Source organism: Mangifera indica, chromosome 14, assembly GCF_011075055.1.
Source record: "Mangifera indica cultivar Alphonso chromosome 14, CATAS_Mindica_2.1, whole genome shotgun sequence".
Lineage (NCBI taxonomy): Eukaryota > Viridiplantae > Streptophyta > Magnoliopsida > Sapindales > Anacardiaceae > Mangifera > Mangifera indica.
In genome coordinates, this window is record NC_058150.1 from 3,377,533 (window position 1) to 3,393,907 (window position 16,375).

Genomic DNA, 16,375 nt, shown 5'->3' on the forward strand with positions numbered 1-16,375 from the left:
ATGAGTTAAGTTGACTAAAACTAATTGTTTTTTTTACAGAAATTCTATTTTGGATTGTATTTGGGTTAATTTGTTTATGGATCAAATCATATTCGAGATGATCCTTCATCAGACAGATAACTTACATATGTTTTGTCATAATATGATCAATTTCTTGATTGGGTTTAATTCATGATTTGTCATTGCATACATGATTTGAGTCATATTTGATTTAATTCCGATCATATGTTAGATTTAGTGTCTTTTATCTTAAATTTAAAATAAAATGATATTGTTATGACCCTCCACTAATTTTTATCGTATATGCCAAACATGGTAATGTTATTTATATTAATAAAATTATAGGTATTTAATTTAAATATATAAAGATCTATATTTATTTATATTATTTTATATTTAGATAAATTTAAATTAAAAATAAAATAATTTTTAATTATACATTAATAAATATAAATATAAATATTATATATTTAAAATAAATATATAATATTGGTTGAAGGCACAGTACACGCTTCAAAAATGTCAGAAAATCTAGAGACGACAGCGAAATTCGCGGTTATCTCGAATTCGTTGTTTCCCCGATGCTGAACGGTGACGGCACGCATTCATCAAGCGCGTGAAAATCACCTGAAACCCCGCCAAATGTTGGGGGTACTATTTGACAGCAATGTAAAACCACCGACCAAAAAAATCACGCCACGTCAGTTACTCATTAAAATTTTACAACTTCCCTCAGCCTTAAAACCCTGTTTTTAGGGTTTCCATTTTGATTCCTCTGAACTTCACTGCTCACGTGAAATTTGTTTTCTTTTAACTGATTAACACCATTCAAATGAGGAGCTCTATATCTTGATTTAGCTTCTATTCATGAGATATTTAGTGGCAGATTAGCTAAAGATGTTTCAACTTGTGTTTTGGTTCGTTTTGTCTCTACTACTGGTGGTGGCGTTGGAGAAAACAACGTCGCATTTAGCACCTGGACCGCACATAACGGATGTTAACATACTGTTGCCGCCTAAAATGACGAATTCGGTGGAGTACCGGCTTCAAGGAAGTGATGGCTGCTTTAAATGGTAGCACTTAGATATATTTATATTTACTCTTTCGTAGTGTAGTTTAATAGAAGGAGCTTAATTTGTTTCAGGTGGAGTTCAATGTTAGTATGTTGCCATTGAGTGAATATATGGATAGTGATAACATGATGAGAAGAGTATCACGCTCTAAATGAAGAAATAGCTTTAGAAATTAAGACATTGAGCAGGGAGACAAACTTGTGGCTCTCATGAAGTTTAATATTAAATGGTAGAATCATTTTGAGTTGATGCAGTGTGTTTTAATTTGGAATGGTCAATTGTTTATCTAAGAAGAGGACGTTGTTTGTCGAGTGAGGTAGGAGTACGCAAGCTTTTGTAGAATTATGTGGAGGTGTCGCTTGATTCAGATTGTTTGAATTGATATTACCTGGTTTAAGTTTGAAAATACGTGGTTAAAGCACCATTAGAGAGCATTTTAAAATCGGTGGAGGAGCTGGGTTTCAGATGTATGAAACAGTGGGATTGGTAAAGGGAAGTTGAAGAGGGGATATAAAGGTCTTTGGGGATGTAAGAAAGAAAGGAAATCTGGTGGTTCTATTTTTTTTTTTTTTTAGATAGGCCATGTAGAGTTTTGCATTACCTGATAAAAAAAAAAAACCCTCAATATTGTGGTGATATCCACTACTACAAAAGGAACCCGTCCAATTGGCAATTAGGGTTCGAGGCTCTACAAAGACTTTCATGATTCTATGTAACCTGTGCTGAAAGAACAAAATTAAAAAAGAAAGATTACAGCATATTGTTAGAACTCCTAACCATCTAAGATGGATCAATAAAGAGCTTTGTTCAGAGTCTTTTCAAACAGAGGTTATAATAGCTGATCTATAGATATGAAGGGGATGACAGGATTTTTTAAAATTTGAAGCAGGGGATATTCTAACTTAAAATTAGTTTTGACGAATTGTAATTCAAAATTAAGATTGTTTGGAGGAATAAAGCTAGAGCTTGGATAAAGGAGGAGATAGTAATTTCAGGATGTTTCAAATTGTTTGTTTATTGATTGTAGACTGGGTCTTTAAGAACGAGATGGAATTTAATTGAAAATTTATTTGTTTTCTGTCCATCCCATTGCAGCATAAAATAATTGCTTCTAAAGTGGTTCTAATTGTTATTATTTTTAATATTTTTCAGGTCATGGGATCATCATGATATTCTCTCTGTTCTACCTGAGTATAATGCAAGTAACCATTGCTCAACAAGTGCTCGTTTGAGATCAATTGCTCCTTATAGTGGTCGAAAGGAAACTGCAGTTTATGCCACTGATGTAAATTCTGGAATTGTAGTTCGCTGCAAAGTTTTCATTGACAACTTTTCCCGAATACAGATATTTCATAATTCCATTAAACTTGATCTAGATGGCCTTGCTACTCTCCGTGTTCGTGCCTTTGATACTGAAGGTATTTGAATGTAAAGATTAAATAAATGTTTGGGATTATCTGTGTCTGTGTCAAGGTATCAGCAAAGTTGATATTTGGTTTTTAACAGTTTATCAGAATTTTCATTGTTATTTTTCTTTTTTTAATTCAAAAACTGTATACGTTAAGCAACTGCTAATATTTTTTTACTATAAATAAATCCAGAAAAAGTAAACAAAGGTAAACTTTTGTTTTAATGTTTCAAGTTCAAGTACTTTTTATTTAGTTATCAAAATATTTTAAGTAGAGGGCATGTAAAATGATACTGCACATGGTCATGTGGATCATGAAAATAATTATTCTTGTTCAGACTCTAAAAATTTCTTTTGTTGAACAAACAAGATTATCAAATAAAAATATCAACAGAGTAAAAAACAAACAAAACAACTTCACCACCAAAGGCCCTCAACTAGGAGAGAGAAATTGAGAAAAGTAAAGACATTGTAGCTGCTAAGCCCCTTCAAATGAAGAGGAAAGAAGTTTCTTTTTAAAGAAACAAGATTATAAACTCTTATGGTAGCAGCTTGAAGCCCTTGTCCTTTACCTCAAATATTACTTATATTCGTTTATCCGAATAACCAAGATCATTGTTGCGATACAACTTCTCTTAAGGACGACCGACTTTTTCTCGACCACCAAAGGCATAATGATGTTTGATAATTAATTGAATCATATTATTTCAGTATATACCGAACAATCTTGAACCACAAATTTAAAGCCACAGCACAATGAAGGGTCAAATGTTGAAAGCTTCTTGTGCCTCTTTTACTCATAACACACCAACTTAGAGAGCGATTGACCAAGCCACCTGGACTGAATCACATCATAAGTATTAACATCTCCATGAGCTACCACTAAAATGATCTAGTCCTACAACAGGTTAGTTTAATGCTTTCTAGTGTCACATGATTGCTCCTTAGTTGAGAAGTGTTTGCCTCTGGATATTATTTCTGATGTTAATCCATTTTTTAAACTTCATTACTTTCTTTGCAGGTTAAAAAGTTTTATTGCTAGCTTTTTTTTGTTTTTTTGGCTCTTTCTAGTTTGGTTGTATTCATTTTTCGAGTTGTATTGCAGATAATGTATTTTCATCATTAGTGGGCTTACAATTCATATGGCAGCTGATGCCTGAAATTGATGGATTGCCGCATCATCTTACCCATGTTTCTTTGAAGGATTCTCCCCTGACTGACTGTGGTGGATTGTGTGGTGACTTAGATATTCAAATACAACTTGAGAATAGTGTATGTATATACTTGTAGTGGATGTGAATGAGCACTAACTATGAAATTGCTTGTACTCTTACAACTATACCTTATTACATTTATTGATTTTTCTGCAGGGTGTATTTTCGGATTTGTTTGTAGTGAAGGGAATTGAAATTGGCCATGAGAATGTTTCTGTACACTTGCTTGAGCCAGAATTTAAGCACATGGCTGATAGCATTATTCTAACTGTGGCGGAAGCCATGTCACTCGACCCCCCTTCACCAGTTTTTGTACTTGTTGGTGCTGCTCTTCACTATAATCTTAAAGTTATCCGTGGAAATATACCTCAAGGTTTTTTTTTCTTTTGAATCGTTCTACTTATATGATTGTTGAAACTACTTACTACTGTGAGTGAAGGACTGGTTTAAACTTGGTCCATTATATAGTATCTTAAAACTTGATAGTGTCTTTGAGGAGCTTTATGGATTTCTCCATGGTTCTTTTGGGAGATGGGTTATGTATTGGCACGCAATATCATTCTTTTACAATTTTATTTATTTATTTATATATATATTTATATATATATATGCACATATGTATACAAGACACTTTGAATTTTTTGCTGTCTACAATCAATTTTGAATTCCTTTTGTTGGTCTCTTATATATAGTTTGATGATAGAATTACAGTGAATTGGAGAATTATTCTCAATTGTTTTACAATCTTTTGTATTGGCATTTGCAGTGGTCACTCTACCATCTCCACATCACCGCTGGTCTGTTTCCAACCTTTCAGTTGCTCAGGTGGACGGCATGATGGGTTTAACTCATGCTCTAAATTTAGGTGAAACATCTATAATTGTTGAAGATACCAGAGTTGTTGGCCATAGACAAGTGTCCTCACTCAATGTGGTCCTACCTGACACTTTATGTTTGTACATTTTGCCTTTGTCAATTTCTGGTGATCTCATGGAAGAAGCAAAAGCCATCCCATCTGTGGCACGTTGGTATGTTATTTCCGGCCACCAATATCTTATTCAGTTGAAAGTTTTCTCTCAAGGACCTGGTGCTCAAGAAATCTATATTACAGAGGTAACTCATGATTCATCTAGTTTGATCTTATTAGTCATAAATGTGACTTGCATCCATATGTGACCTGAAGGAGCTTCTTTTTTTCATTTGCATGTTGGCTCACCTTAATGATTTTTCTCCATATAGTTAAAAGGTCTAGAAATTTGATGTAGCACTTGATAATTTTTTTGTAAGAAATATGACATCCTGGTATATCCTTATCCTGTCTTTATGGATCATCCTGAACCTAAATATTGCTCGGCTTGGAACTTTAGTTATCCAAATCAAATGTTTCAATGTGTGTCCTTTCATGTTGGTGGATACTTGACAACAATATATTTTTTTGTGTGTGTGTTCATGTACATGCATTTCAAAGTAGTATCTATGTTTTAGGCAGATAGTCTAAAAGATGGGCTAGTGACCATGCCAATAATATTACGTTTCATCTTCAAACAACAGATTTTGCCTCGGTTTGGGTCTCTCCCAGTGAGAGAAAACTGTGTAAACTTTATCTATTTTGTGAGGCAATAATTTGAGAATCCTCCTTTCGAAATATTGGAATTCAAGAGACTAGTTAAACATGGATGTGGTTATCACAATTATATTTTCATTTCTTTTTGCATAATTCAATATGAACCATAAAGATTGCAAATACTTGTAGTTGGGACTATGTATCATGAAAATTATGGCAATAGTGTTCCCCTCAAGATTGTTGCACTCTGAATCAGTATATAACGATTATTGTTCTTAATGATAAAATGTGGGGAAATTATCTTCTTCCTGTTATTTGTCATTATCTTTACAAGTGGTTCAAGTATATGCAACTTCTAAATTTTCAGTTTTTGATTATTAGCCTTCCTAGTTTTAGAACCTACTCCTAATGACATATACAACTCACCTAAATTAATTTTTACTGTCTACATTAGCCAACACTCCCCCTCAGATGGAGCGTATATGTTTCTCATGCCCATCTTGCAATCATAATTATGAAAAGCTTTAAAGCTTAGATCCTTAGTAAGAACATCAGCTAGTTGTCTCTTAGAATTCATAAATGGAATGCAAACTTGTCCATTAGAGAGATTTTCATTTATAAAGCGCTTATCAATCTTAATATTTTTAGTCATGTCATGTTGAACTGGATTATTAGCTATACTAATTGTTGATAATATTTATTTGCAAGTTTGCTTTTGATGCTCACTTTCATTTCTCATTAATTTCGTTGATCAGTCAGATGCTCTTTTCTTGCTTCGCAGAGTGATGAAGTTAAACTGTTTGACAGTCAGTCTGAACACTGGAAAACATTTTTGGTGTGGGATAATATTGTGCTGAAACATGGTTTGAGAAATTCTAAAATCCTAGAAGCAACTTCACCAGGACTGGGAAATGTGATGGCTTCTTTAACATATTTTAGTAGGCATCAGGATACAAAAGAGGTGTGGCTTTGCTTTAGCTTATTTTCTTTTCTCTTTCCAAATCTATAATTTTAAAGTTTATTTTATTTTATATTCTATCTTTTTTTTTATGATGCTCTTGTAGCCATTACTGGTCAATTAAGTCTCGTTTGCATGTTCTTTACTCATAGGTTCTGAAGGTTGTGCAAGAAATAATGGTATGTGATGAAGTTAAGTTCAGTGTGAATAGAGCAGATGGCATGTCTCAGAGTATTCTCCTTCCATGGGCTCCTGGTGTTTATCAAGAAGTGGAGCTAAAAGCCACTGGAGGTTGGCAGCTTTCTACCTGCTCAATTTTTTTCTTCGAATTATTTATGGCTTAGCTTTTAACTTGTTGTTTTGCTTTTATTGGCATTTGATATCTAGGTTGTGCTAGGACACCCAGTGACTACAAATGGTTTTCTTCAGACACAGCTACCGTAACTATATCTGCTTCTGGAGTTGTCCAGGCAAAGAAGCCTGGAAAAGCTACTGTCAAAGTGGTGTCTATTTTTGATTCATTCAATTATGATGAGGTGATATTTATTTGTAGAGCTAGTGTATAACTTTTTATTTCTGAGTTCCTTGAATATGTTTATACACCCACCATTATGAACCATCTTGATTGTTTACTTAATAGCCTAGTGTTTTCTTATTATTTTTAACCAATTCTATTTTCTTTGTTTCTTCAGAAGAAAAATAGAAAAATGATTATATTGTCAATAATTGTGCAATGCATCCATAGTGCTGTGTTTACCTCTATTATAGAGATAAATTTAGGTGTTATGCTTTTTACTTGGTTCATGTTCTACTCCTATCCTTCTGCTAATTTTGTAAATCTATTTTATTTTTGACAGGTCATTATTGATGTTTCTATTCCATCATCTATGGTTATGCTGCAAAACTTCCCTGTTGAGATCGTTGTAGGATCACATCTTCAAGCAGCTGTAACAATGAAAGCATCAAATGGTGATGCCATATTTCATAATCATCTATAAGTCACTTTTTGTCACTATGTTGAATGTCATGTTCTTTTTGTTAAGTTAATTTTTAATCTGCAGGTGCCTATTTTTGTAAGTGTGATGCTTTTAGTTCTTTAATAAATTGGAAAGCTGGAAGCGAGTCTTTCATTGTTGTCAATGCAACAGAAAGGACACCTTTCTTCGACAATCTGGGGACTGTGGGACATTTTAAATCAGTTCATGGTCCTCCATGTTCTTGGACCTATTTATATGCTTCTGGTTCTGGCAGGACTATGTTGCATGCAACGCTTACAAAAGAGTCTCAGCATTATGATCATTCTTTCCATGGACCCATTGTTTTAAAAGCATCTTCACGTATTGCCGCATATCCACCACTCATTGTGCAACAGGCGGGGGATGGAAGCCAATTTGGTGGCTATTGGTTCAATCAAGGTCAAACAGATACCAATAATCAACTGGAAAATTTGAGTCAGTTATATCTTGTTCCTGGAACAAGGATAGATGTTTTGCTTATTGGAGGACCAGAACAGTGGGATGAAGGTACTGCATTCATTGAGACTTTTGAGATCCTGGATGACAAGCATGTCCAAACTAAAGATGACATTGATGTGCCTATCGTTTCTGGTAGCAAGGGGAGTTTATATGGAATTTTATGCCAAACTGTGGGAACCTTTGTAAGCTTACACATTCTTTTGAGAACTTAAGTTTTGTATAGTTTCTTATCTCGTTAGTGCTTTCTTATGTACCTTTTACTCAATATCTTAATTTAAAAAAGTATTCTTCATCCCTTTTCTTTTTCTTATTTTAATTGACTCAGATACTGGTGTTTAAACGTGGGAATTTGGTTGGAGATGACCACCTGCTTCCAGTCATTGCAGAAGTTTCAGTATCTCTTACATGCAGCTTCCCTTTCTCAATTGCCCTGCTAGTTGATGAACCAGGTATATATAAGCTGTATTTTCTTTTTAAAAAAATCCTGATCATGAAAAGTGAGTATGCAGGTTTTCCTGCACTTTTAAAATATTTCTGATGGAGCTTATGGCATTATTCAGTCAATGAACATGAAGCGATACAGGCTGCAAGTCAAGCTGTTCGTAGCCCAGGTCAAATCCGTGTCACTCCAGTGACTGTAGCAAATGGACAGACTATTCGTATAGCTGCAGTCGGCATCAGTAACTGTGGGTTTGCTTTTGCAAACTCCTCTTCTCTTTGTTTAAGATGGGAACTGAGTGGTTGTGATGGATTGGCATATTGGGATGATATTTATGGCTCAATCCGGTCCGAGTCTAGTTGGGAGAGATTCTTGGTCTTGCAGAATGAATCAGGATTGGTAATTTACAACTTACTTATCTTTATCTTTATACTTGCATCTTTATATATACTTTTAAGGCTTATATTTTGTTTTAGTGTTAAATATTCTAGATGATGATTATGAAAAATCTAGAGCCAAATTATTTCTTTTATTGTTTTGTCACAAAAATAAAAAAATAATAATGGAACTTATGGTCCATTGCTTGAACTTAACTTCTCTTACTTTGCATTGAAGTACTATGAGAACTCCTATCGTAATAATAACATATTGCAATATCCTTAGACAAATCCCATATCAACAAAGCACAAGAGAGATATTGGATATGTATAGACATCTCACATCTCTTGAAAATGATAATAGAAAATTGATTAAATAGTGATGCCGACGGCTCTATGAATTAAGCAGGTTTAGGAATTAAAGAAGAATTAAGAGTAAGAAAGGTTGAGAACTACAGAGAAACAACTGAGAAATTGCAGAGAATGAAGAAACAGAATCTTTGATGATAATTTGTCTAACTACTTTTCCCGCCTACACTCTCCTTATTAATCACACATAGTAATCCATTTTTACAAAACGACGTCACACTGTTCAGTGTTCCAATTATACAAAACGACATGACACTGTTTATACATGCATTGCACTGTTCATACTTGCATTACGTAAATCCAACGGCGTCGTTCAGCTCCCATCTTCATCTCCATCTTCCACGCCAACTCTCCCTTCTCTTCCTGCTCAGTTTGCATCAACTGCCCCCTCCTCAACTTCCTTGTCCTCAAGGGAGAAAGAAGGAAATTGCTGCCTAATTGTGTCTGCAAACTCCCATGTAGCAGCTGTTGGAGGTTCATTTTGCCATTGAATGAGGAGCTTTACTGTTGGAGTTTTACCACGACGAACCAATTTACGATCAAGGACGGCATGAGGCCACCTCTGACACTGATAATTTGGTGGCAGGGTGGGAGAAGCTATCAGCGGCCTGTAAGCCGGCCGTAGTAAGGAAACATGGAAAACATTATGGATCATAGCATTAGCTGGTAACTGAAGTTTGTAAGCAGTCTTGCCAATGACATCTGTGACTGGAAAGGGGCCAAAATATTTGGGCTGTAATTTCTGGTTTCCAGTATGCATGGTGTGTTGCTTGTAAGGTTGTAACTTAACATATACAAGGTCACCGATTTGAAATTGACGATCCGGACGCCGTCGATCAGCAAGCTGCTTCATTCTATGTTAAGCCTTCTGCAAGTTCCGTTTGAGAATTTGAATAGTGGCTTCTCTGACTTTTAACATAGTATCAACCTCAGTTGCAACAGAGTCATGAGGAAAATATGGGATGTGAAGAGGTGGAGGATACCCATAAAGAGCCTCAAAATGAGACATCTGAATACTGGAATGATGACTTGTGTTGTACCAAAATTCTGCTAGAGGAAGCCATTGACACCAAGTATGAGGAAGCTTTCCGGCCATGCACCGTAGGTACCCTTCCAGGCAACGATTAACCATTTCAGATTAACCATCCGTTTGCGGATGGTAGGCAGTGGAGTATTTCAGATCAACGCCCTGAAGCTTGAAAAACTCCTGCCAAAATCTACTGAGAAAGGTGGCACCCCTGTCACTCACAATGCTGTGAGGATTACCGTGTAACTTATATATGTTTGCTAAAAACAATTGTGCGACAACCTGGATGGAAAATGGATGAGACAGTGCCATAAAGTGTGCATACTTGGTAAGGCGATCTACAACCACCAAAATGACAGATTTTTCTTGGGATTTCGGAAGACCTTCAATGAAATCCATTGTCACTTCTGTAAAAACTCCAGAGGGTATCGGTAATGGCTACAGAAGGCCTGGAGACGCTACATTCTCAGACTTGTATTTCTGACATGTAGTGCAACCTCTAATATAATTCCTGACAGCTTTCCACATTCCCTTCCAGTAGACTACCATTGCCAATCTCTTCATGGTGGCAGTAACCCCTGAATGCCCACCTACTGCTGAGTCATGGAAAAGGTGCAATAATTGCTTCTGTAATTGAAAATCCTTAGCCACCACTAATTTACCCTTCCGCCGTAATTGCTCATTAGACCATTCATACTGGCTATAAGTACTAGGGTCTCTCTTCTTAGCCTCAATAATAGTCTGCAAATGAGAATCTTGTTGCCATCCTCTCTGTATTTGCTGCATCAACTCTTCTGTCATTACTACAGCTGCTAATTGGAGAAGTTCTTGGGTCCCCACTCTCGATAAAGCATCAGCAGCGACATTATCCTTTCCCTTCCTATAGCTAATGGTATAGTCATATTGCATAAACTTTGCAACCCAAGCTTGCTGTGCAGGTGTTGTAGCTTTCTGATCCAACAAATATTTTAGACTTTGGTGATCCGTTTGGATCACAAAATGCTGATTCCTTATGTAATGGTCCCACTTTCGAAGGGCAAACAGGATTGCTAACATTTCCCTCTCATAAACCGATAAGAGTTGGTTCTTCGGCGAAAGTGTTTTGCTAATATAGGCAATTGGATGGCCTTTTTGCAGAAGCACTGCTCCAATACCCTCACCAGAAGCATCCGTCTCAATGGTAAATGACTCATTTGGATCAGGCAGTGCAAGAACAGGGGTGGAACACAGCTTCTGTTTAAGCACATCAAAGGCTTCTTGAGCTTCAATCGACCACCCAAAAGAGTCCTTTTTTAACAAGTCCGTCAGTGGTCGCGCTAGTTGCCCATAATTCTTAATAAATCGTCGATAGTATCCCGACAACCCCAAGAATCCTCGCAACTGCTTCAAGGTTTTTGGTTGGGGCCATGTTTGGATAGCTTGTATTTTTTGAGGGTCTGTCATCACACCTTCTTTGCTGATGATGTACCCAAGGTATTCTACCTTTGTTGCTCCAAAATTGCACTTGGTTCGTTTGGCATACAACTGATGAGAGAGGAGCAGCTGCAAAACAACTTCTAGGTGTTGCAAGTGAGCTGTCTTATCCTTGCTATATACAAGGATATCATCAAAGAAAACCAACACGAATCTTCGAAGATATGACTTGAATATACAATTCATGATGTTTTGAAAGGTTGAAGGAGCATTCGTGAGTCCGAAAGGCATTACCAAAAATTCGTAGTGCCTTTCATGCGTCTTGAAAGCCGTCTTCTCAATGGATGAAGGATGCATGCGGATTTGCCAATAACCGGAGCGAAGATCAATTTTAGAAAAAATCGTTGCGCCTCCTAACTCATCCAGCAACTCTTCAATCAATGGAATAGGGTATTGATCCTTCACCGTAATTTGATTTAACGCCCGATAATCTATACACATCCTCCACGAACCATCCTTTTTCTTTACCAACACTACAGGACTGGAATAAGGGCTAAAACTGTTTCTGATGACTCCTTCCTCTAACATTTCCTTGATCATCTTTTCTATCACATCCTTCTGCAGCCCCCCGTATCGGTATGGTCTCAAGTTTACTGGTTGTGCACCTTCCTTTAGAATGATTTTATGATCTTGGAGTCTAGCTGGCGGCAATCCTTTAGGTACCTCAAATACCTTAGCAAATTTATCTAACAATTCATTCATCTGTGGCCATTGCTTCTGTACCTCTGTATCTAAGACTTGTAATTCATATAATTGTGCTGATTCTTCAGTTACCTCAGGCCAAAGTAGTTGAATGGAAGCTAATTGTCGTTGTTTGCTGAGAAGCCTGCCCAATTGCTCTTCTTGAATGACACTTACCCTCTCTGTTCTTTCACCCTGTAGGAAGTATGACTGCTCATGTATACAAAACTTCATTGTCAAATCTTCAAAGTTCCAAGTAATATCCCCCAAACCAGCCAATCATTGAGCACCTAGAATTAAGTCATAATTGTCCAAAGGTAACGTATATGCATCCATCGAAAGACGTTGGCCTTGCACTCGAATTTCCAAGGCTTGACAAATACCCTGATAATGTAATTCCTCTCCATTAGCTACTGTAACTCTAATCTAGCCACCTTTTTTATTTGGCAACCCAACTTGTAAGCAGTATGCTCACTCAGGAAGTTATGGGTGCTTCCCGAATCAACCAAAATATATAGCTTCTTCCGCCCATGCATACCTTCAAGTCTCATAGTTCTAACACCTAGTGATCCTTGCAAGGCTTGGAGAGAAAGCTGCATTAACCCATGCTCTTCCAGTATTGAATTTGATTCTATTAATTCACCATACCCTTCTACACCTTCATTCCCCTCCGTTTCTACATGTAATTGAATGACATAGGCCTGTTTCCTCCTACACCTATGGCCTGCTGTGAACTTTTCATCACACCAAAAACAGAGACCCTTGGCCCTCTTCTCATCAAAAGTTTTGCTAGTTACTGTTTTAGAGGGCAATGCTGATGGTAACTTAGGAATGCTAGGAGTAGGTAATAAGCCTGAATAGTTATTAAGCTTTGGTGGTGTATTACCCGTCGTCGCCGTCGCCATTGTAGATTTTGGATTCCATGGCACTTGAGGAGTTCTTGCGGCTGGTTTTGGCTGTTCTTTGATGGCTGCTACTGTAATCTCCTGTAGCTTAGCTAATGCATATGCTTCCGTCAACGTCTTAGGTCGAAACATTCTTACAGGCATTTGTAAGGAGTCCACTAACCCCGATAGGAAAAAACTCAAGCCTTGGTCTTCCCTAATACCTGCCCTTGGATATAATTCTTCAAACGCATTCATGTACTGTTAAAGGGAACTTGTCTGCTTCAAATTCCGTAAATCTGCAAAGGGGTCGTCATAGCCGTAGCTACCAAATCGTGCCCTCATAGCCATAGCGTACTCTTCCCATGTTAGTCCTGTACCAGCCCTAGATTTTGTGAAACTTTGATGCCATTGAATAGCTCTTCCTTCCAAATGAAGTGCTGCTATTTTGATGCGATCCATATCCGGCGTAGCATCCACCTCGAAGTAGTATTCTGCCTTAAGCATCCAATTATCAAAATCTTCGCCGTAAAACCGAGGGAAATCAAGGCGTGTCTGTCGCTCCCATTGTCTCGGCTCATGGCCAGATCGCAAATTTCCTCCCTCTCGTCGATTTGCTGTTTCTGTCACCACCTCCGCCTGTTGAAGACTGAGACCACTAATTAACCTTTTGAGATCTTCCATCGATTGTTGCATTTGTTCTTGTGTCTCTTGAAGACGACTCTGCTGTCTATTTTCCGACTCAGAGATCATCTGTACAATCTCTCGTCGTAATTCTTGATTCCATGTTCCATCCGCCATGACCAGGAACTGCTCTGATACCACTGATGCCGACGGCTCTATGAATTAAGCAGGTTCAGGAATTAAAGAAGAATTAAGAGTAAGAAAGGTTGAGAACTACAGAGAAAGAACTGAGAAATTGCAAAGAATGAAGAAACAGAATCTTTGATGATAATTCGTCTAATTACTTTTCCCGCCTACACTCTCCTTATTAATCACACATAGTAATCCATTTTTACAAAACGACGTCACACTATTCAGTGTTCCAATTATACAAAACGACATGACACTGTTTATACATGCATTGCACTGTTCATACTTGCATTATGTAAATCCAACGGTGTCGTTCAGCTCCCATCTTCATCTCCATCTTCCACGCCAACTCTCCCTTCTCTTCCTATTCAGTTTGCATCAAATAGTCTGTAAGCTTTTAAACTTTCAGATACATTTTGGGTTGTAAACCTTAAAAATAAAACAGTGATAGATTATTTGTCTAAAATGGATAATATTTTGACAATAGATCGAGTTATTGAACTAGGATGTTACAAATTATATAAAAGTCATTTAATGTGTCTTCTTGAACAATGGTGGGACAAACTTTAGCAAAAACGCTTAGTCCCATAAAGAAGGAGGGGGAGGGGGGGTTTAAATGTAAGACATTTCACATTTATAAACCATGAGAGAGATATTGTGTATGTATGGATATCCTACGTCGCTTAGAAATGATAATAGAAGATTGTTTAAATAGTCTATGAGCTCTAACATTTTAGATTGTAAAGCTCAAAGCAAAACTATGATGAAGTGAACAATATCTTGACATTGATTAGACTATTGGACCCTGATGTTACATTTATCTTAAACTTCTTCATATTGTTTAGGCATATAGGAGATGAATAGGCATTGGGCTTGATTATTGTATTTATTCTCCTAGTTGTAATAAATGTAACATGTTTCTATTATTGTCATTAGTTGTAATGGCTGCCTAGTAGGTGTATAACACTTCTTAAATAAGTTTTTCATCTATTTTTTTGTGTTATTTCTTTATGAATGGGTGCTTGATCTGTAATATTCTCTCACTTTGATATGATTTTGAACGTGATACAATTTTGCCATTTGATAGCATTTTTATCTTGTCATCTTTCTATATGCTGTGCTATCGGAAGTAAACTAAGCCGCTGAATGTTGGAAACTCAGTGTATTGTCCGTGCCACCATTACTGGTTTCTGTGATGCCAAGGGTCGTCATCATTCTTCTCAATTGCTTGAGATTTCAGGAAACAATCTAACGGATGCTGTACGTTTACAGGTATGCTGCTCCTTTATTATGTGGTCTTGAAACTTACAGCATGCCATTTGTATTATTACTTAAGTTTGGTTCTAACCTTTAGATTTTTCAAACAAGCAGCTTGTTTCTACTCTAAGAGTCAATCCAGAATCCAACTTGTTATTTTTCAATCCTGATGCTAAGGTAAAACTCTAATTCCAATACGTATCTATCTAAAGCATGTTTTATGATTATTCATGTGTGTCGTCTAGCTAAAGTAAGATATTCCTCTTTTTTCTATTCAAGAAATTGGGATGATTTTATATAAGAGATAAATATATATATCAATTACATTGTTAACATATACAAGATTTGACGTGGTAACAATGTTTTTAGAAAGCCTTTTTTTTTCTTGCTTTACAACTCAGGTTGTTCCAGGTATCCAATTAGAGGGGGAGAAAATTGAAGTCTCTCATCTGCATTGGCTGATGATTCCTTATTATTTTAAGTGTCTGGTGAAGACACTATAGAATATATGTTTGATGTGGACAGCTACAATACACTGTTGAGGCTTCTCATAAATATATTAAAAAAAAAAGTTCAATATGTGTATACATTCTGAACTGATGAATTCCAATCTTTAGCATGCATATTTGTTCCATTGGCCTTTGAATCATGAATGGCATTTTTTTTTTTGTCTAAGCATCAATGGTATTGTTGGATGGTCATTAATCATTTTTCTCTTTATAAACCTGTTATCTCTATTATAAGATGTCTTTGGGAACTATTAATTGCACTATCAATGCTTTAATGTACTTAAACCTGGCTGATATTTAAGGCCACTAATCTTTTTGTGTTGGGTTAGTATATGTATTGGTTCAAGATAATTAATTATTTACTTTTGGCACTCATTTGACTGTTGTGTAATGGAAATAGACAACATAGGCAGGCTAGTTTTTCATAGGAGTATGGTTGTTTTATACTTTTGGTGGCTGGCATTTATGTGGCCAGCTGCTTGTTTTTGTTTCCAACATATGTACATTCATTTTGTAAGCATTGAAAAATAATGAAAAGTTAGAAGAGTTTCTCTCACTCTCATTCGATACATCTCTCACTCTCATTCAATACATTGTATCTGTCTTAATTTAGGTTAACTTGTCTATTACTGGAGGAAGCTGTTTCCTGGAAGCTATTGTTAATGATTCTCGAGTGGTAGAGGTCATCCAACCCCAACCAGGATTACAGTGCTCACAGTTGATGCTATCTCCAAAAGGGTTGGGAAATGCACTTGTCACAGTCTATGATATTGGGCTTGCTCCTCCACGTGCAGCTTCAGCTCTGGTACTTTGGCTTCCCTTTGTCCTTTTAAATTCATTTCTGGAAAACATTT

General features: G+C 36.5%; 1 protein-coding gene across 1 annotated transcript; it reads left to right on the forward strand.

The window, feature by feature from the left end:
- Window positions 1-513: 513 nt before the first annotated feature.
- Window positions 514-16,326, forward strand: LOC123197026 (nuclear pore complex protein GP210-like; the record flags this gene model as incomplete). The annotated part of the gene is given in 15 exon segments (XM_044611206.1): window positions 514-1,073; window positions 2,226-2,491; window positions 3,587-3,753; window positions 3,852-4,068; window positions 4,462-4,808; window positions 6,041-6,220; window positions 6,370-6,508; window positions 6,605-6,753; window positions 7,075-7,186; window positions 7,279-7,874; window positions 8,018-8,141; window positions 8,253-8,530; window positions 14,917-15,027; window positions 15,127-15,189; window positions 16,135-16,326. Coding segments are annotated over 15 exon segments (3,117 nt in total), but the record flags the coding sequence as incomplete, so codon positions are not given.
- Between the last annotated feature and the right edge of the window lie 49 nt (window positions 16,327-16,375).